The 21,634-nt window shown below is 46.3% G+C and overlaps 2 protein-coding genes and 1 non-coding gene across 3 annotated transcripts in view; 2 read left to right on the top strand and 1 right to left on the bottom strand.

Moving 5' to 3' along the window:
- Window positions 1-220: 220 nt before the first annotated feature.
- On the top strand, window positions 221-15,408 carry dhrs11a (dehydrogenase/reductase 11a). Its single transcript, XM_030361490.1, has 7 exons — window positions 221-610; window positions 10,426-10,635; window positions 12,864-12,958; window positions 13,453-13,582; window positions 14,192-14,284; window positions 14,414-14,479; window positions 14,693-15,408. Exons 1-7 carry the CDS (start codon window positions 479-481, stop codon window positions 14,732-14,734), a joined length of 768 nt encoding a protein of 255 aa, XP_030217350.1. The 5' UTR covers window positions 221-478; the 3' UTR covers window positions 14,735-15,408.
- A 666-nt stretch (window positions 15,409-16,074) lies between these two features.
- Window positions 16,075-21,634, bottom strand: part of si:ch211-283g2.1 (sodium- and chloride-dependent GABA transporter ine) — an 11,477-nt gene continuing 5,917 nt past the window's right edge. The window contains exons 8-13 of the mRNA XM_030361486.1: window positions 21,588-21,634; window positions 19,534-19,674; window positions 18,056-18,155; window positions 17,783-17,883; window positions 16,945-17,112; window positions 16,075-16,716 (exon numbers count right to left, since the gene is read on the bottom strand). The exon at window positions 21,588-21,634 is cut by the window's right edge and continues 66 nt beyond it. Coding sequence (XP_030217346.1) covers window positions 16,573-16,716; window positions 16,945-17,112; window positions 17,783-17,883; window positions 18,056-18,155; window positions 19,534-19,674; window positions 21,588-21,634 — 701 coding nt within the window. The 3' untranslated portion in view covers window positions 16,075-16,572. The remainder of the gene's footprint in view (window positions 16,717-16,944; window positions 17,113-17,782; window positions 17,884-18,055; window positions 18,156-19,533; window positions 19,675-21,587) is intronic.
- LOC115548070 (5S ribosomal RNA) lies at window positions 17,150-17,268 on the top strand. Its single transcript, XR_003977507.1, has one exon. It is a non-coding gene; the product is annotated as a 5S ribosomal RNA (ribosomal RNA).

Raw genomic sequence — 21,634 nt, 5'->3', positions numbered from 1 at the left:
GTAGCCTACTAGCGGAATGCTAGTCTGGAAATCCGACTGATGAATGTGACCACTACTCATACAAGTGTCGGGTTATCCTCGATAAAACATCGGCCCTCCTTCATAACGTATCGTTGTCATGGTTGACGTTCATCCGTTAGGTGGCGATACATAACAGATGCACCAGTCACCTGGAGCACGGTTGAAAAGTAAAGTGGGCGGTGTTTTTTATCTAAACACTTTGCAACCCAATGGTTGCCATTTAATATTTCATCCTAGGCGCATGGATTGCGGCTTCCGTACTGTGATTTTTTTTCCGCCCGCCTTGGATGCTGCAAGGATCAGGGAGTGAAACTGAGAAGACTACCAACATCTTGCCCACAGTCTTTCATACTATTGAACCTCAATTGTGAAAATTCGGGTAAAGCATATATAGCGAAGGAGCGTTTGTTGCGACCTTTTACACCATAGGAAAAGTGAAGCAAAAAGAGCCATAGAGATGGACCGCTGGAAAGGCAGAGTGGCTCTGGTGACGGGAGCCTCGGTGGGGATCGGAGCGGCTGTTGCGCGGGCGCTGGTCCAGCACGGCATGCGGGTGGTCGGCTGCGCCAGGAGTGTTGACAAGATAGAGGTGAGCGCCCCGAACATCCAGCCCCGGTGCCCCGGACTCTATGGGCTGACCACAGCCTAGCTCGGTCAGGGTTAGCAGCACTGCTAATGTCCGCCGCGCTACAAACACAAAGTCGTGCTTTGTTGTTATGTATAGAAGTACACCTATGACGTATAGAGGTGCGATTGCAACTTTTATGGTTACATTTGAAGTACCACGTAAGGCTGGTGGGGAAGGCCTATGTTCAGCGAAATGTATGGGAAGGCGGTTCAACAGGGGGGTCCTCGTCATCGAATATGAACTCAGCGATATGTCGGCCGTTTGTGTATGGAATGAACTGCTTGATGGGCACCGGCCTTATTAGCCCGATCACCCCATAATCCGAGTCCAGAAGAGGATACTTTCTCGTTTGCATACAAAGATGAACATTTCTTTCGCATCTTCTTTCTCATAGATACACTGTTAGTTTCTGTAGCAGTCTGCTATCAAGTTCCTGAAGAAATTAAATCGGAATATCGGTAATCAAATCGAAATACATAAAGAAAACAAACTATTAAGATTGAAGAAATACTCAGGTTGTCATAGTTGGTACAACACATTGCTTGCATGGGGCAGCGTTTGTTGGGCGTGTTGATTATTCAAGCTTGGGATATTGGCAAGCTAAAATGATGACATGATGGGACACCGCTGTGAGACAGTAAACAAAACCAACAGCCTGGTATTCATGCTGGCGTTTTTAACACCCACCATTTTCCTTAGTAGCATTTATCTGTGCCCTGCGGTTTATAAATAGTTGTTGTTTTATGAGACGATAAAGTTGTCCACTAAAAGTAATGTGTAAGGAGGACATATGTGTTACATGATCTTAATAGTCTAGATCTTTCCTATTAAATAGTTCCGCCACCGGTCTGAATTGTTTAATCAGGATGTGAGAAGTATAGTGGTGTTAATAAAGAAGGTGTAACAATGTATTCACTTCACCCCTCGAAGATTATATAACATCCAGTGAGAGTGTGTAGGACAGTCTACCTTGCCCCTGCTTTTATAGTGGGCACTTCTGTCAAGTTGTGAAGTTTGACCACATTTACTGCCAGCAGTGCTGTCCACACCTGCTATATTCTACGTGCATCGTAAATTTCCCATGCGTTCTACCCCTCAACTTGTGTCACTATGCCGTTCGAGTAAAAGTTTGAGTAGACTTGTAGACACATTGCTCTACGAAAGTTTTGCAGTCACTGAATAACTTTTTCATAGATATTTAATGATGTATCCTCTTTCCTATTAAAACATGGATTATAGATCACTGGCATTCTTAAAGATGTTGTGGTGCTTACATTCTTATAAACTTTTCTTATTTTTTGAGTCAAAACACTGTTGTGCCATAGCCTCCTTCATTCATGCTCAAGTCACATGACTTCTGTCAACCATTAACCTGTGACAGCCCTGTCCTTGACTACAAGCCATACAATGGTTTATTGTTTTAAAGCACCCATATAATTACAATTTCAGTTTGAAAGTCGAAAAACACATTCAAAATATTTTATAGCCACACCTCTATTAAAGGCAATCAATGGGATTGATTCAACTGATAAAATAATAATTAAGCTGCGTGGAGCAAACAGATGATTGCACTTCTATGTCTTGGAGCCATAAGAAGTACAGCCTACCATCTGGGCCTGGGCCCAAGGACAGAGGGAGGATTGTACCCTCCTCTGCCCGCTACGAACACTGTGGTTGCTTCACTTGTGTTGGATGACTTGTAATGGCTGCCACAGGCCGTCACGTAGGATTCATCATTGCCTTCGATTGTTTTGCCAGATGGTGCAATACAAGATCACTTCAGGTCAGATTAGTTTGTACAGTACTTATTAACGTTTACAGTCACAGGCCCACGTTAATTGAGACCCCCTAACCCTGATTGCCTCTAAAGGGCCAGAAGAAGCACCTCAAACCACCAGAGGGACCTTGAGAAGGAGCCCAGAAGATGAATGCCTCCTTCCATGGGACAGCTAGAAGTGCAGCACCCTAACAGGAAAAAGCAATGTTATTTGTTCATTTGTTACGTAACCAATGTAACGCGTACAGTGTTGCACACTGTACAACGTTTCCCCCGGAAAATACTTCCCAACAAAAAACAAGTCGATCTCCTAACTTGGCTCCGACCTGCGTTAGCCAAACCACGTCCGACGTCACGTGTTGTGCCACCGTCTGTTTTTCAGGACGTTTTTTCTCCGCCCGGCAGACAAAAGACAGAGCAAGAGCGAGCGAGCTGAGCGGTGATCTCACTGTTGTCCATGAGAATGTGGAGTAGGCAGCGGGGGAAACAATGAGCCGGCGTGTCACCATGGACCCAGGGCTGGAATGGAGAGAGAAAAAAATAAAATAGCCGCTTCCAGAGCCAGTAGGAGAGTCAGTCCCTGAGCCACACAGTGGCTATGTCACTCAAAAGGCCTGTGAATGGATGCACAATTTATCACTTGTGCTCCAAAAGGCAAACTCGGTGTACAATATGGCCGTATAACTGAATGATAGCGCCGGGGTTTAGAGTAGCTGTGTGGCTGGATTTCCTCCCTTTTAGATGTTGTGTTAAAGGGTTAGGAGTTTCTAGGGGCTTATAATGTGGTTTACTAGCTCATAACAGCTTTCCTCCATGTTCTGAGTCCAGTTATGTAGTCCTACTGTGCATCGTGCCCATTCGTTCCTCAATTTGGACTACAAACGACAAACGGTTCTTTGCTGAGGTGATGTGGTCCTTGTCACCATTCAATTCAAAATAACTCATCCCTTTTGCTGCTGTGACTGCTGATAGACCTTAGGAGTTAAATACGAACGATCAAAATTAAAATAATGTTCCACGTGTACGCATTATTCTTCTGAAGCATCATTTCTGAATGAATATTCCTAATATATTATAAGCCTTACTGTTCTTTTTATTATAGTCATCTCTGGCTGAGCTAACCGTGGCTAGTTTATGTGAATGAGGTTACGGTGTTGTGTGAGCCATGCAAACCCCTTAACTAAGCCATCCTTTCAACTAGCAGCTGACACGCACTTATATCAGTTAACTGACCATTACCAAAATACCTCGTCCTGGATCATCTCATCTCATTGTATGATTATAGGAGTTATGGTGGTAGCCATGTGATAGGAAATTTGGAACAGATTTAAAATGGGATATTTTTTAAATCTTGGGTCGGTTGGGCGTCCCACAGTTAAGAGTTTGATTGGATAAGACAACCAGTGTGCCTTTGTGTGTGTTTGTGTGTGTGTGTGTGTGTGTGTGTGTGTGTGTGTGTGTGTGTGTGTGTGTGTGTGTGTGTGTGTGTGTGTGTGTGTGTGTGTGTGTGTGTGTGTGTGTGTGTGTGTGTGTGTGTGTGTGTGTGTGTGTGCACGCATGCGACAGAGAGAGAGAGAATGGTGGGGGTACACTTTCCTTCCTGATCCTCAGACAAACAGTTTGTGGAAGGGGGTCTCCAAGTCATTTTAAATTCTCAGGCTCTACATTGAGAGAAAAAATACTCTGCAGTGAGTGTGTGTACGTGCATGCATGTGTAATGGTATGCTGGTGGGCACAGCGTTTGAAATTAGAAAGGGAACTATACATAAGTGCTACCAAGGCCGTGTGCCAGCAGGGAGCTGTAATCAAATGGTGGGCAGAAAGGGAATGAGTGAGAGGAAAGAGAAGGTTCAACCAAGGCTCCGTCACAACCAGACAGACCAGGTTCACCAGGTTCATTATCCTCCCAGAATAATTGAATAAGAGGTCTGGGGGGGTGATGAGGAGAATGTGAATTAGATTGCACTCTCTTAACAGAGGCCAAATTGGATTTGTGGCTTGGCGCACATTTGACACTGGAAACAATTCACTCTCGTCAACCGCAGCTTGAATGGACCCGATTCGGCGGATTCAAACCCACGTTTGGCTTGCCTCTTGAATATTTGATTCTGGATGAAAATGGTCACTTTTTTTTCCTGATGAATGAAGTTGTGTTGTATGGTGGCTGCTGGGCATCACACTGGCTTCAGGTACTAAAGGAAGGCTTCTGGTCCAGTGTAGGAGACTGCACTGGGGCCTTTTGAACAGGCTCCCCGGTCCCTGGTAAGAATGCTCTGCCAGCGGTAGTCACATTACAGCAACAAACACACACTTGGTGCCTTGTTCTCATGAAAGCCCTGTGAACGGAAGTCTCAAGATCCCATTTCATATCTGATGAATCAGTCGTTTTTATGCAGATGAAGACGTCAAACCTGAACTGAACTCTATGAAGAAGAAAAATACGATGATCATCGTTAATAACATCTTCATTTCCCACAGCTTAACCAGTAACCATTCATTCATTTCATTCATATTTGGCGGTGAATCGTTAGTCGATGGGCGAGTGCCAAAACCGTTGATCCCCCCCCCGGCGACTCCCCACGCCGTCGGGGCCTCGTCCCTCGCCTATCCCCCTTCAGTGGCTGTCTGGCTGCGCGAGATTAGCAGCACACCGGACACTACATGTAGTATCTGTCTGCCCTGATTAGCCATGCTGACAGGGAGACTCTATTCCATTGCTTTGGTTGACCTTTTTTGCTTCTTCTTTTTTAGGCTAAAGTGACTCATTGCCGTAAAGATGACCTTTGTTTGGTGTCAACATTCAGTCACACTCTTCTCTGACCTCCTGACTCGTTATGACAGGCTCTGTCGCAATTTTGAACTCGTCCCTACTTCACTTTGGGATGATATTAGGCTTTATTTCAACTTTCAAATACTGTTTCATCTGCTTTAATCCAAAGCAGATACCTGAGAATTCAGAGAGCCTCCGGGAGGGAGGTGGTAGTGGTGAAAAAAATGACTACATGTAGATGTAACTCACTGGGAGTTGACCAGAGAGTTGACCACCTTAGCCGCTAAGCCACCCTGCCCTCCAAAACCTATCATGCAGCGAACTGGCCAGGTGTATCCCACTACTACTGGTCCAGCTGGGACAGGTGAGTCCGGGTGTGGTCAGCGGCGCTAAGTCCACAATCACTTGTCTAAAAGGAAAACAAACAACTCCTTTAGTCGTGCCATTGTGTGTTAATGAACCGGGAAAGCCAATCACTCATGAATCGTTCCCGCGTGTGCAAAGTTCGGATGTTTGACCGTAACTGCTTCTCAGGAACCATAGATACCGGCGAGTGACCCCACCTTTGCCCCAGTGCCCTCCGCCCACCTCTCTATCTTCTCCCCGACAAGCCGTCTTCAGAGAGGACACGCTGATTAATTCAGACCCGGGCTGATTCCCCGAAGAAAGCGGCGGCTGATAACAAGGCAGTTTATCTCCAGGCCCCCCCCCGCTTATTGCACTGTGCCCTCTGGGATTGAGCCGCCATAAAGGTGGAGCTCTGTGAACCTTTGGACCTTCAGAGCACCACTGTCTCATCATGGTGTGAGAAGGGGGTTATCTCCGGCGGTGTCGCAAGGCTTTTATGTCCCTGCCATCTTTGACCTTCTACCTCCCCCCCCCCCCACCCCTGTGTAGACCTGAGTCCACCGCAAAAAAAGTAAACGCAAAGAAAGGCTCAGCATGGGGTGTGTCACATGATTGCTTTATCGGGAAAACAATATGCTTAGTGAGTAGACAAAGGCCGATGCAGATAATAAATACCTGGAGCCGGAAGCCAGTTGTAAATGAGAAGGCTTCAGGAACAAACAATTGTAAAGGGATTACATCTCGCTAGCTCTTTATATCCCAGAAGTTGATGTAGAGTTTCTCTGAGGGGCAGGATGGAAGTAATCTTAGGACCAAACGTCCTGAATGATCATTTAGATGAAAAACCGATAACGTAGCAGCAGAATGTGAATCGAATTTCACCGTATCTTTTCAATCAAGTGATCCGATCATGTGTTTGTTGCAATTTCATCCACATTCACCTCTCTCTCTTGCCTCTTATATTGGTGTCCCCCTAGTTTGTGTCTTCTCTCTCTCTCTCTCTCTCTCTCTCTCTCTCTCTCTCTCTCTCTCTCTCTCTCTCTCTCTCTCTCTCTCTCTCTCTCTCTCTCTGACTGTCTCTCTTTTTCTCTCTCTCTGAGTGTCTCTCTCTGAGTCTCTCTCTCTCTCTCACTCGCACCACACGCTGTTTTCTTCGGTACCTCACTGGACAACAGACGGGCTAATGAGGAGGAAAATGTGTGGTGACAGGGCCGGGTGGTGTTGTGTGCTCAAGGTACTCAGGAGGACGCGCTGTCGGGATATCAAAAGGATGGCGAGGGGGAGGCGGGCGGGCGGGCGGGGGGGGGGGGGGGAGGTTGTTATTATCGCAAGTCTTCTCAGGAAGAGCCGGACCTCATGCCGTAAAGCCTTTTGGGTTAGGAGATTAACCGTCCATGGGCGTCGACACGCGATAAGAGGGGGAGAGAGGAGGGCTGCCCCACCCCGACCTCCGGAACCGCCCCCTCCCTGCTGCTCTGAGACTAAGGTGTGTGGACTGACTGGGATTCGCACCCAGAACCTCCCGTTAGAACACCCCGTAACCACTAAACCACTACACTCTCTGGAACGATATATGTATCAACGTTTTCTATTAGTGCCGTGTGTGTGTGTGTGTGTGTGTGTGTGTGTGTGTGTGTGTGTGTGTGTGTGTGTGTGTGTGTGTGTGTGTGTGTGTGTGTGTGTGTGTGTGTGTGTGTGTGTGTGCGTCGTGAATGATTGATAACAGGGCAGGGGCGGGTTGCCTTGGGGGGGGGGTAGCTAACCTTGCATAACAGACACCTGCAAGGGTCACCAGGCAATGTGTCACCACTTGGCTGCATGACCGCCGCCACCTCCGTACAGCATGCCGGGAGGGACCCGAGGGTGGGTGTGTGTGGTTGTGTGTGTCTGTTACCCTGTGTTTTTGTCCAAAGGTTTGTGTTTCTGTTCATTGTGTGTTTAGAATGACTCTGTTTGTGTGTGTGTGTTACTGTTTGTTCGTCCAAATGTGTGTGTTTTTCTGGTCATTAAATGTTTAGAATTACTGTGTGTGTGTGTGTGTCTGTGTGTGTGTGTGTTATATACGATGATAAAGCCATTTAGACTCACTCCCACGTGACAGCTGGCTGAAGAGAGGCTGTACATTGTTAATGCTGCCACAGTGTGCCACAGTGTCAGCAGTATACGCCCCCTGCCCCCTCTCAGATCAATGGCTCATTTTAAAGGCCATGTGAATGATGCGCTCTGAGCTGGGTCAATAACGTGTGTGTGTGTGTGTGTGTGTGTGTGTCTGTGTGTCTGTGTGTGTGGCATGGCACTGCTTGTGCTTTGCAAGGCATAGCATTCAACACGTTGGCCAGTCGCACTACGTAATGACACTGATCCAGGTCTGCACGTCAATACACCACCACAGGACACACACACACACACACACACACACACACACACACACACACACACACACACACACACACACACACACACACACATGCGCTTGCATGCCCGTATGCATACATAGTATCCATGAACCACACCTCGCAGAGGAATCCCTAGAAGTAGACTTCTCCATTCAATTCTCAGGTTCTAACACACCTCACCTGATGCCACTGTGAACCGGTCTTCAAGGGCAGAGGGTGTCCTGCTATTGGTCAAACACTGCTCAGGGCTCAAGGAAATACACGCACGCAGTGAGCGCCCACACGGGAAGGAATCTGAGAAATGCAAGAGTTCAACTTGCGCACACACAAACGCACATGGACAAACAGCGCACACACGCAAACACACACAAAAGATAGGACATACCTTAGAAACAGTAAAGGTTGCCCGCAGAAAATGGGGGGGGGGGGGGTTCTTAACTACAATGTCAAAATAACTGAAACAAGAACAGTCAAACAATTTGTGCAATTTTCTGACAACATTGTTAATGCGGCAGGCGTGTTTTGCTTAAGCGGACGCCTAAGCTGTAAAGTGCTGTCAGAAACCCTGCAGTATATGATCCTATCACTTATATATATAAAACACGTCTATTTTGAACTCCATGCAGCACTCGGTTGGTTGTGTGATCTTGGTTTGCTTTCAATCTACATTCCAATCTCTCACTCTTTATCTGTGTGTCTCTCCCTGTTTCTATCTCTCTGTCTCTCTCTCTTTGTGTCTCTCTCTCGCTCTGTGAGTCCCTCTCTCTTCCGTCTCTGTGTTTCTCTCTTTTTTATCTGTGTCTCTCCTTTTGTGTTTCTCTCTCTCTCTCTCTCTCTCTCCCTCTCCCTCTCCCTCTCCCTCTCCCTCTCCCTCCCCCTCCCTCTCCTTAAAGGACCTATCTCCCCCCCCTCTCTGAGCTGCTGAGCTCCTTGCTTCCTAACCCGTCACTCTCTCGCTGCAGTGAGTGAGGAAGGTGTGTGTCAGAGCTCGCCTCCTGCAGAAATGTGATCCAGGCGTAATAGTGCGAGTGTGTTAGCGCTTTAGCCCATGTAATGCCCTAACGTGGGGATAATCCCGGTGTAAAAGGGGAGGAGGAACAGGGGAAAGGTTTAGCAACTGCTCCCATAACTCCCAGTAGCGAGGGGGGGGGTGAGTGTCCGAGATCCAAGAAGAAAAGTCACAGATAATATCAATGTCTGAGGAATGTGTTGGCTTCACTTCTCATTTTCAGGTAAAACGGGTTGTTTGCCTTAGAATAGGGCAGCAGAGGATTGGAATTTGATTAGCTCATGCCGAGACAGGCTGGGCAGCTGTGTGTTACTTGAAGAGAGGCGGAAATATGTTGTGATGTAATTGGTTAAAGTCATACGCCTGCAGCCATGTAAACATCATTGCATAACATTCTGAGTTGGGTCTCTGTTGCTGTACTCGAAGAAGCTACATTGATTCAAAACGGATGTTAGGTAACGACCTGAAGTCTCAGTTGGTTGAAAAACGGTCCAATCAGATTTCATGGCGTGTTCGACACACGGGTTGGCTCGGTGTAACTCGTTAAGGTTAGGCTTCAGTCAGCACATCCCCAACTGAACGTTGGATCGCTTGAGAGAGGTCATGTGATCTCTGCATCATCATCCCCATCATCTGGTTGCCAGCGGGCCTCACTGGACCTGGCCCAGTCCCCCCCCCTCCGAGACTGGCATCCAGAGACAGACAGCATGTGACTGGGGCAGCTGTGCCAGACGAAGGGGGGGGGGGGGCCTGTCATCAGACTCCCTGGGGGGCAGAGGAGGACCAGCTGATTCTGGGGTTGGGGAGAGGGGGGGGGGGGGGGGGGGTGTTTTGGCCTGTGCTGCTCGGCTGACACGCGATGGCAAACTAAAATCTGTTTTGAATCGGAGGAGGTAAACCTGTTGAGCCGAAGCTTGATTCTCCATCGCACGCTCATGGATTCGCGCCGCTGTCGGTGTGTGAGGTTTATTTCATCCCTGCAAAGCAGATTTCAACAGCTTCATAACCATCTAAATAATATAATACGAGCCAGTGGTTGATTCAGGGAGTGTTTTACCCTGCTGTAGAGCACTCTGCTCGGCTTTGGTACGGCTTGTGTTAAAGAGGGCTAGACAACAAAGATGGATGGGGGTAAAAAGAAGACTGACAGGCACACTGGCCACCGTTATGGGGGAACTGCTCCCTGTGGTCAATACACACACACACACACACACACACACACACACACACACACACACACACACACACACACACACACACACACACACACACACACACACACACACACACACACACACACACACACACAGGCAGGGAGTTCAGAAACCCCAGTCAGACCTCCCCAGAACCCGCCCCCCCCCCCCCCCCCCCCCATCCATATGTCCGCCACCATCTGTCATCAGGTCATCATCAGGTAACCAATCAGGAGTCTACCCCATAGGCTCAGCCCTCCCCTTCTCCCTCTGGTCTCTCTAGAAGCTGGCAGCCGAGTGCCAGAGCGCGGGCTACAGCGGCACCCTGATCCCCTACAAGTGCGACCTGTCCAACGAGGAGGACATCCTGTCCATGTTCTCGGCCATCAAGACGCTGCAGCAGGGCGTGGACGTGTGCATCAACAACGCCGGGCTGGCCCACAGCGAGCCGCTGCTCAGTGGCAAGACGGAGAGCTGGAGGAACATGATCGACGTGAGCTGGGGGGCGCACGCACGCACGCACGCGAGCATGAGCACGCACGCACGCACGCACGCACGCACGCACGCATGCGAGCATGAGCACGCACGCACGCACGCGAGCATGAGCACGCACGCACGCGAGCATGAGCACGCGCGCACACGCAAGCACTCACTCACTCACTCACTCACCCACTCACCCAAGACTCACTCACTCACTCACTCACTCACTCACTCACTCACCCAAGACTCACTCACTCACTCACTCACTCAATCAATCAATCAATCAATCAATCAATCAATCACTCACTCACTCACTCACTCACTCACTCACTCACTCACTCACTCACTCACTCACTCACTCACTCACCCAAGACTCACTCACTCACTCACTCAATCAATCACTCTCTCACTCAAGACTCACTCACTCACTCACTCACTCACCTAAGACTCACTCACCAAAGACTCACTCACTCACTCACTCACTCACTCACTCACTCAGGACACATTAGTAGAGAGAACACAACAACAACAGGAAGAGTAATTTCATTGGATTCAGAGAGAGGAGATCAGAGAGACATTTATCATCCTAAAAGGGCTTATTGATATTGCAGTGCAAAAAATCCTTAAAACATGAGGTTATAGCCGTACGTTGGCACGAAGGGAGTTTCCATCTCTGCCCGGTGGCTGAACCCGTGGCTAGTGCACTAACCATGTAGGGATTACGACTTGTATAGACCTGGGTTTGCTTCCCATGTTGGACTATGCTACATGTCCGACCCTCTTGTATAGACCTGGGTTTGCTTCCCATGTTGGACTATGCTACAGGTTCGTCCCTCTCCACTCAAGCCCCCTTTTCCTGTCTCTCTTCACTCACCTTTCCATAAAGGCACAAAAAAGCCAATACAAATAAATAACTGAACCACTACGGCTTTGGTGGCATCAGCTATATCCTTCAATTGGATATATTTTCGAATTAAAAACATTAACAAACAGTTTCGGTGGTCCGATGCCAGTTTGTCTATATTTTTGCAATGCTCAAATCATCATTTCATGCCAATGCATTCTATCAATGACATTAACACAAATATACTCTTAGTCGAAACGTGTGTTGTACAGATGAAAGATTAAGAACATTAACCAACAACAACACATCTGATGACTCGAACCCGGGCGTCTGTTGTGTTTGGCTTGGCTTGGCAAGTCTTAGGTGTGTTGCCTTGCATTGTGCCGCTGTCATCAAAATCCACACACGTGACCCGGACACACACACATATGGCATCGCCCCACTGAACACTTGACACACATTAACACACACACACATGGTAACGGGGCCTACTGACCTTTTGTACTTTGGTTATTATCCTTCTTTTTTTATTTTAATCTTTTTATTGGAGGAATTATTATCCTTGTTTAACCACTATTGTGGAGTAACATCATTCAAGTGTGTGTGTACGTACACTTAAACTCCATTATCCTTTTACAGTTCATTGTATAAACCCTCTCCCAGTGCCACTTCCAGTAGCCCCACTCTCTCCTTGCCAAGAGGAAAGGGGCTCACCGTGTGATGAAAGCCTCCATTATTTCACTTTCTTTACACTTTGACTCACTCCCCCCCCCCTCCCCCACCTCAGCCCCCCCACCATCCTGTCAGGCATTTCTCACACCGACCCCAACCGTTGTCATGACAGCCTGGTTGAGCGTGCACACAGTGTATGGCGGTGTATTTATAGCCTGTTTAATCTGTGCACACTGACCTTGTTTTTGTCACCTACCCCCTACACACAACCGCCGCCACGTTAGCTCGAGGCGTCCCCCAAGGTCACCATGGACCTGGCCTAGAGGGTCTTAGGCGAGCGGGACGCGGGAAGGTTCCGGGTTCACACACTGTACAGCTCCCCCGAGTCCCCATGAGCCATTGACATACAGGCGGCTGTCATCAGATAGCTAGCTAGCTAGCCTGTAAAAATGTTTATTCATGTATTCATCAATGAAAAATACATAAATGTGTCCATATCCATATGATGACGCTATAAGTTATAAGTTGTCTGTGTATTTATGTCTTGATGTGTACGTTTCTAAAGTGGTAAAACCTCCACTGACTATATACAGTACTTACTATACTGTATATACTGTATATGAGTTACACAGATCTGTGCAACTCGTTTACAGTATCCATTGTTTGAACAATGGATGTGAAGAGACCGTCTACGTCTTAACGGAGCACATTTTCTCTGCCTGCAGGTCAATGTCATGGCGTTGTCTATCTGTACCCGAGAGGCCTACAAATCCATGAAGGAGAGGAATGTGGATGATGGCCACATCATCAATATTAACAGGTGTGTTATGCAACCCGTCCACCGCCCGACAGGAGATGTGACTCAGGCAATACCGCAAATATGTTCTAAGTGAGGCGGGGTCGTTGTGTTTTTGTAAGAGTTGCGTAAAAGCTCAAGGTGAAGCTTGTTACCGCATGGGGAGAATACCTGAAGGAGGGGCGTCATCGGGTAGAGCGCCTACCATATAGGCTAAGTCCTGCATTTTCCGTAAAAATGCAAAAATAAATCTTTAAAAAAAAGGAAGGAAGAAAGGAAAGAAATGGAGCGCAAAACAAGGAACACACGCTCTGTGTAGGAGTTTATTATTATTGTTTACTGAAGACCATAGTGAAGTTTGTTTGCGTGTTTTTTTTTTTTAGCTTGGCTCAACTCGCGTGCCTTTCACCTTAAGAGGGAAAGCAACGCAAGCTAATGCTTGATGGTCTGAGTTTTTGGGACTATTCTCCCCCAAAATACTCAATTTTTGACGTTTTGTGTTTTTTTGTTTCTTGTAGCATGGGCGGCCACCGAATGGTCCCGAGCGCCGACGAGCACTTCTACTGCGCCACAAAGTACGCTGTGACGGCGCTCACTGAGGGGCTGAGGCAGGAGCTCCGCGAAGCCAAGACCCACATCAGGGCCACGGTAAACACACCAAACCCCCTAGCGCTAGGTCCAACTAGCCCGTGGCTAGTTGGGTTTAGCTAACCCATAGCTAGGGCCTTAACTAGCCTAGTGCCTAGGCCTGAACTAGCCCAGAGCTAGGGTCTGAACTAGCCCAACACCAGGGTTTAGCTAGCCCAGTGCTAGCTAACTCAATAATGGGGCCGCAGCTGACCCCAGGCTAGGATTTAAACTATCCCATTGCAAGTCTCAACTAGCCCAGTGCTAAAGATTCAACTAGCGCACTGCTAGGGCTTTAACTACTATCTAGATGCCTCTGCACAGAGACAAACACCCATGTTGAACGGTCAGTGCAATGGACTGAAACTCAATCCAGAGGCTGGATGTTAGAAACGGAACGTCCAGACAAATCAATAAGTAGGTACATTTAGAAACCTGATTCCGTATCCAAAGGGAGGGATTGGGAGGGCATGAAAGTGCCCTGCCTCCTTTCCCTCAAACATACTGAATTATGTTGCCTCGCAGGTGAGGACGCTAGGCATTAAATTGGTGTGTGCGTGCATGTACATAAGTACATCCTCAGGTGTTTGGCCATAAAGACCTTGTTTTTGTTCCCTCGCTCTTCCCTAGTCGATATCCCCTGGGATCGTGGAGACAGAGTTTGCGTTCCGACACCACGACAGTGATCCCCAGAAGGCCGCCGCAGTGTATGAGAGCATAAAGGTAGGGCAAGCACCCTCTGGACAGGAAGTTGTCACCCGAGGCAAATTTGGCAGACATTAAAAAAAAAAAAATATATCATTCATTTGATATTCATACGTTATATGATATTCATTCATTTTCCCTTCTTAGTGTTTGAAGGCCGAGGATATAGCCAGCGCAGTCACTTATGTCCTCAGTGCCCCTCCTCATGTGCAGGTAAAACTCATCTCTCTCATGATCGCTCTTTTTTAATTGCTCTCAATCTCGCTCTCTCTTGATATCTCCTGTTGATTGTGTCAACGGTCGCCCTTATCCATAACATTGAGTCCAGTAAATGACTGGAAAGTGCTGATGAGATGGGATCATGTTGCTCATGCATATTGTAGAGCCATGACCGGTTTACGTTGTTATGTGTTTTGCTTTGTCTAGATCGGAGATGTACAGATGAGGCCCGTGGAACAGGTTTCATAGCGACGAAGCAAAAAAAAAACGAGCTATCAGGGAAGACGAGGGCTGACGGCAGCCGTGTCGACTCCATAGTGACCCCTGGTGGCGAAAATACAAACAGCTTACAAACAGCTTGGTGCGGAGAGACCCACAACGAGAGGGTTGAGGGGGGTAATCGATGAGAAAAGCTGCATGATTATTACATCTTTAAGGGTGCGGATGTTCTCAGCCACTCCCTAAATACTACTGAATAGGGTAACCTGGTCTTTTGGAATGTTTTCTTGCCTTGTGAAGAACTAAAGTCAACCGCAAAAGAAAAGCTCCCCAACTAAACCGTGCTGCAGCATACATAACACTGTGCAGAGGACAGCAGGTCACCTTACTTTGTAAGAAAGAGTACAGCAGTGTGTTCTTCTGAGAGTCTAGCATTGATGCACGCATCAGGCTTGTTATTGTTCTTTAGTATCCTTCGGTTTTTAAAAGTCATGCCACATATCTTTACAAATACGAAATGTTAAAGGAGAGTAATTGTTGTTTGTAAGGAAGGATAACAGAAAATATATGTTTTAATGTTTTATAAATATTTTAACATTTTGATTATACATAGACGAGTGTCCTGCTACACACAGTCACGCACACACACACACACACACACACACACACACACACACACACACACACACACACACACACACACACACACATAAAAAGAGATATATTCTAACCATAGTCGTATGAACCACTCTGACTGATGTTGAGCAGGCATCATTGTTCAGCTTGGCTGTGCGGCATACAGCTGACTCCTTCACCTTAGCTCCAGGATTAATAACTGCACCAATAGGACTGCCCAGGTCATTCAACTGTCTTTTACTTCATTTGATTTACTTTGTTTTGCACAGGGGGGGGGGGGGGTCAGTGGATTTTTTTTATATATTGTGTCCATATACACAGCAGTAAATTACCAATAAAGATATTAAAGTTGATCTGCCCTTATGTGACTTTATCGTCAACATTGTGTTCAGCGTTATAGAGTGCAGTCCTATTTGTTTTCGTTAACGTCAACGTTAACTGGAAAACCGAGCGCAACTATTTACTGTATGTTAAAGGCCGAGTGGTGACGTGCTTCATTGTCATGTGGTGTTCAGGTTGTGTTTGGAAAGCTGCAACATGTTTACATTCAAATTCAGAGTCATATAGCTGACGCGTTTGTCCAACGCCACTTTGAGCGGAGGCATTCAAATTGACAACCAAAGCATACAATCCATATTGTATGGCCCACAAGAATGCAAGCAAGACCAAGTTTCCAAAAATAGAAAAACCGACTGGACATAATGCAGACTGGCTATTGGAATAAGAATCAATGGTTGGTTTTGTTTTGTTTTATTATGAGTGATGGTCTAGTGCATTGCAGGTGTGCATCGCTACAAAGAAAGATATTTTCTGAATACAACATAAGTGTTATAACAAAACAGTGTTCAAATATCAGTTCATTACCAAATAAATATCGCCATATTCCGCATTCGCAATTGCTATGTTACAGCTGGTGTTATCTTCAAAGCATCTAGCTAACGTGTCAGTCATCATACTGAAAAATGTACCCAATCTGCATATTATAAATAAATTATTATAAATTTAAATTAAATGGCTTTATAGGACATCTTACACTTCTGGCAAACAGATTTTGACACTGTTGATAAATATTTAATGATGTCGGTCATTGACAACCCATTCTGGCATTACGAAAAACTCCAAAAAAAAATTTCACCGCACGCTTTCCTGCAGGAGCCAGGCGACGTGTCTTCTTTCAGAGCCTTTTGATGAATCACTGTGACTGATTGATACTCAAGAGGGATGGTTCAGTATCAGAGACTTGTCTGAAACTGAAAGTTCTCTGTCTTGGCCTCGCTGGTGATAGCCGGACTCCCTGGGTGTACCGTTTCTCCTCCTCCGAGGTCCAGCTCTGACTTCCTGTCCAGTCCGTAAGGTGTGATCGACTGGCGCAGTTTCTGTGGGCAGAGACGATGAGGGGTATCAGAATTGTGGTGGCGTTTAGCTTTCAACAGGAAAAAAGTGTGTGCCTGTGTGTGTATGTGTGTGTGCGTGAGTTGGTGTGTGTGCTTTTGTGTGTACGTTGGTGTGCGTGAGTGAGTGAGTGAGGGAGTTAGTGTGTGTGTGCATGTGTGTGCGTACGTGTGTGTTTGTCTGCATGTGTGTGTGTGTGTGTGTGTGTGTACCTCTGTGATGGACCCTGGCAGGACCCATAAGGTGTGAACGGCTCCCAGGGGGATCCAGATGATGGACCCCAGGGCGATGACCCAACCAACCCCCTGGGCCCAGCCAGGGAAGACGTAGTCCTCGTAGCGGGCCGGTTTGAACTGGATGATGCTGAAGATGAGGATCACCTGTCATCGGCGAGAGACAGAGAGGTCTGGGGTCTGATTAAACGGCCATGTCTCCCTGAACACGCCCGATCTCGTCTGATCTCGGAAGCTAAGCGGGGTCGGGCCTGGTTAGTACTTGGATGGGAGACCGCCTGGGAATACCAGGTGCTGTAAGTGGTGGCGGGTGGCAGCCAATAGGGGGCACTCTTCCCTCTGGCCCCTTCACTCATCAATCCCGATGCCCCAGTGCATTGACGGGGACACTGTGCTGTGGAAGGTGCTGTCCTTCGGAGGAGACGTAAAACCGACTCACTGAGGTCGTAAAAGATCCAAGGAAACTTCGCAAAGAGTAGGGGTTACCCCAGTGTCCTGGCCAATCAGACTTATTCAATCTGCCCCCCCTAATAATCGTCCTGTACAATTGGCTGACTCATTAATTCTCATTAATCCTCACTCTCCACCTCAAGCTGGTGTGTGGTGAGCGTTCTGGCGCAGATTGGCTGCCGTGCATCACCCAAGTGGGTGCTACACACTGGTGGTGGTGAGTTAGGTCCCAACCTTCACTGTTAGCGTCTTTGGGTCATTGAAAAGTGCTATATAAATATAATGAATTATTATTTATTATTATTAAATATAGCTCAAGGCTCGTGAGTCCCATTGATTTGTGCGAAAAGACAGATTGCTGACTCACAGTGATGAGTACAGGGGCCACGATGAGCCAACAGAACTTGAAGTAGATGTTTGCCCCTTTCCCTGTCATCTCCTCCAGACAGCCTGAGAGACGCTTCACTCCTGGGAAACACAGTTGGACCAGTTAGCCTAGCCGCACAATATATTTGATACACTTTTTTTTTTCTGTTGATCCATAGCAAACGGCCGTTATTAGTGACCAGTATTCACATTATCGAGCAAATAATAAATCAAACACACAAAAAAATACTTATTATTAATAGGCTCGGCTCACCGTAAATCCAACAGGTGGCGATCACCTCGAAAAAGGCCAGAAACAGAATGGACACAATGGCGGTGTAATGATCCATCAGCTGGAACACATAGATCCCCACCTGCACGCAAGGGTGTGGTGCTTACTCGCACACAGTCACACAAGTTCAAATCACATCGATTTACTGCTAAATGAAACAATGAATGCTGAGGAAGGATAGTGCAGTGTAGGGTTCTCGACCCACAGATGAAAAGGTACTGAGTTCTATCCCGTACTTGTAGGCACTTTGAGACATAAATGACTAAAGGGCCCCTATATTACCACAAGGGGTCAGTGTTGGTACTGCATTTTAAAGTCGTTTCTAAATCTGTCCTGACCGTGCCCTTTGACATAGTCAATATACAAATGGGCAGAGGCGGACAGAGTACACAGCTTCCTTACTTGAGTAAAAGTACAGATACCCCTTGCTAAATTTTACTCAAGTACAAGTAAAAGTACTACAGTCAGATGTCTACTTAAGTAAAAGTACTGAAGTACTTGTTTTTAAAAGTACTTGAGTATCAAGAGTACAAGAGTATGTTTTCTAAATATTGCATTACTAACACCTTGGAGAATGTAAAAGGAATTGAAAGTAAAATCAAGTAATTTTCATCTTTTTACCATGGCAATAGCACAATAGTATACAGTATAACAGTATACTCAAGAACATAAAAACAATTGCTCAGCTTACATAAATATGCAATATCAGAAAAGAAAATTCAGCTAACAATTCTATGTATGTGTGAGTTTCTCCGTTTTTTTATCAATCAAATCAACAATCGTCTCTCATCTAATTCTGACCATGGAGCTGGCTTTGGCGGAAAGCAAAGGTGATTGCTGATAGGCTGAAGGCTGTCCTAATCAGTTTGAGAGGGAAACAACAAATTGAGGGTTTCCGTGATTTTTCTTTTCTCCTTTTATTTTTTATTTTTCAGAAGGAGTAACGGGTACTCACGGTTATGGATAGAAATGTAACGGAGTAAAGAGTACAATATTTGCCTCTCAAATGTACTTGAGTAAAGTCATGAGTACTCCCAAAAAATGATACTCGAGTAAAGTACGGATCCCTCAAAATTGTACTTAAGTAGGCCTACTGTACTCAAGTAGATGTACTCCGTCACTGTCCGGCTCTGCAAATGGGAGTGTCCATCTATGTATGATGGATAAATTAACCTGTTGGCACAGTACACTGTGTAGGCGAGTAGACAGATCTAACCAGCATTAATTTATTATCTTAATAATTATCTTAATTCACTGTACCTCGCATTGAATAAAAGTGTCTCTAAAATAACTAAATAGTGAAATAGAGGAAGGCAAGCATGTTGGGTGAACTATTAGGCTCGTTGGCCCGGTATACCATTCTCACGATAAGATGAGAAATTCAATTAATGCCTAACTGGAAATGGGTTTTCGGTCAGCTTAAAACGTTACTTATTTTCGGGTTCAAAGTGCCCCCATACCTGCATGACGTAGGGAATCCCGAACAGAAAGGCCACGCTGCAGACTGCCAAGACGAACAGCTCCTTCCGCTTGAAGTAGCGGTTCAGCTGCTTGCCGTAGCTGTCCTTCAGGCTGGTCACCATCACTTCCACCATGCCGAACTGGAGGGCCACGGCAGAGACAACAACAACAACAAAAATAATGGAACAGACCGGAGATATTTATCGATGGTTTATTACCGGGAGGTCCGCATACCGTTTGCTGGCTGTTTATAAGTTATGAGTCATTTATTAATAACCCAAGACATCAGGGGTCTACTGAAACTATTTTACATAATGTAACACTTTGGTTACATTAATACTCACAACTTCACAGCCACTTTGTCACCAGGTTATATATCCTATTTATTTATACTTGTACAGACACAAATGATCCAGTGCAATTATGTTTATACTTATAGCCTACTGTGCAATTATCCTGTGTTATTATATGTATGGCCTACTGGGCCTATTGAATCCTGTGCAAGGTTAGGCTGTTTATAGTGTAAATTCGTTTTTATATATCTTTATGTTCTTTGCTACTCTGTTCCTCTACTTTTAGCTCTTGAGTTGCTGTATAAAGTGAATGCCCCCTGATGTGGCATTTATAAACTTCTAACTTTTAACGTTTAACATATATAATCTTATCCTATATAAGGACAGTTAATGAATACCAAGACTCTGTCGCGGTCTTAAAACATAAAAGCATCAGGTGACTTTAAACAACGGTTAACACCACACTCATCAAAGTCATGTTTCCGCTATTGCCTAGTCATGGTTCTTCGTATATAAACGACTAACAAGGAATTCCAGTCTGTTAACAGGAACCATGTTTCCAACGCAGTTCAGCAGCCATTCCCTCAATCAACTGAAACAACCTAATTCCTCATCTTCACTACCGCTTATCCAGTGTCGGGTCGTGGGAGCAAGAAAAAAAAGCAGAAAAAAATAAACCTCTTAATTGTGTTTTCAAATATTTGAAAAGCCACAAGCGGTTTGAAATCTGCAAGAAGCCCTGCATTAGCTCTGTCACATGACGTACAAATAGTGTGCCTCACAACTAAGTTATTTAGGGAAGAGCGACAACAGACGTGGCTTTAACAAACAATACCTATCGGTTCACAGATAGATGGGCACTGGAATTGACAGCCTTCCAGCAGATGGTGAAACATGAGCCACAACACTATAGCTTGCCTATATGAGGCTTAATGAGTTAAGCCTTTTGAGAGTTTCTGTGTGTGTGTGTGTGTGTGTGTGTGTGTGTGTGTGTGTGTGTGTGTGTGTGTGTGTGTGTGTGTGTGTGTGTGTGTGTGTGTGTGTGTGTGTGAGAGTGTGTGCTTGTGTGTCTGCGTGCGTGTGTGTATGTGTATTTGTATGTGTGTATGCGCGTTTGTGAGTATGTGTGAGTGTGCGTGTGTGTCTGCGTGCGTTTCTGTGTGTGTGTGTGTGTGTGTGTGTGTGTGTGTGTGTGTGTGTGTGTGTGTGTGTGTGTGTGTGTGTGTGTGTGTGTGTGTGTGAGAGTGTGTGCTTGTGTGTCTGCGTGCGTGTGTGTATGTGTATTTGTATGTGTGTATGCGCGTTTGTGAGTATGTGTGAGTGTGCAAAAGTTAAGCCTTTTGAGAGTTTCTGTGTGTGTGTGTGTGTGTGTGTGTGTGTGTGTGTGTGTGTGTGTGTGTGTGTGTGTGTGTGTGTGTGTGTGTGTGTGTGTGTGTGTGTGTGAGAGTGTGTGCTTGTGTGTCTGCGTGCGTGTGTGTATGTGTATTTGTATGTGTGTATGTGCGTTTGTGAGTATGTGTGAGTGTGCGTGTGTGTCTGCGTGCGTTTCTGTGTGTGTGTGTGTGTGTGTGTGTGTGTGTGTGTGTGTGTGTGTGTGTGTGTGTGTGTGTGTGTGTGTGTGTGTGTGTGTGTGTGTGAGAGTGTGTGCTTGTGTGTCTGCGTGCGTGTGTGTATGTGTATTTGTATGTGTGTATGCGCGTTTGTGAGTATGTGTGAGTGTGCGTGTGTGTCTGCGTGCGTGTGTGTGTGCGTGTACAGACCTCGCTGTCCAGGCCTAGGCAGAGCAGCATGAAGAAGAACATCACAG

Source organism: Gadus morhua, chromosome 7 (genome assembly GCF_902167405.1).
Source record: "Gadus morhua chromosome 7, gadMor3.0, whole genome shotgun sequence".
Classification (NCBI taxonomy): domain Eukaryota; kingdom Metazoa; phylum Chordata; class Actinopteri; order Gadiformes; family Gadidae; genus Gadus; species Gadus morhua.
The sequence above is the reverse complement of the archived record's forward strand: the minus strand, read 5'-3'. Positions and strand labels throughout refer to the sequence as shown.

Bases quoted from the DNA above. Each gene is read 5' to 3' on its own strand.
- dhrs11a (XM_030361490.1), top strand. From the start codon at position 479: ATGGACCGCTGGAAAGGCAGAGTGGCTCTGGTGACGGGAGCCTCGGTG. The intron at 611-10,425 runs GTGAGCGCCCCG...TGGTCTCTCTAG, and splicing joins GGAGTGTTGACAAGATAGAG to AAGCTGGCAGCCGAGTGCCA. The intron at 14,285-14,413 runs GTAGGGCAAGCA...TTCCCTTCTTAG, and splicing joins CAGTGTATGAGAGCATAAAG to TGTTTGAAGGCCGAGGATAT.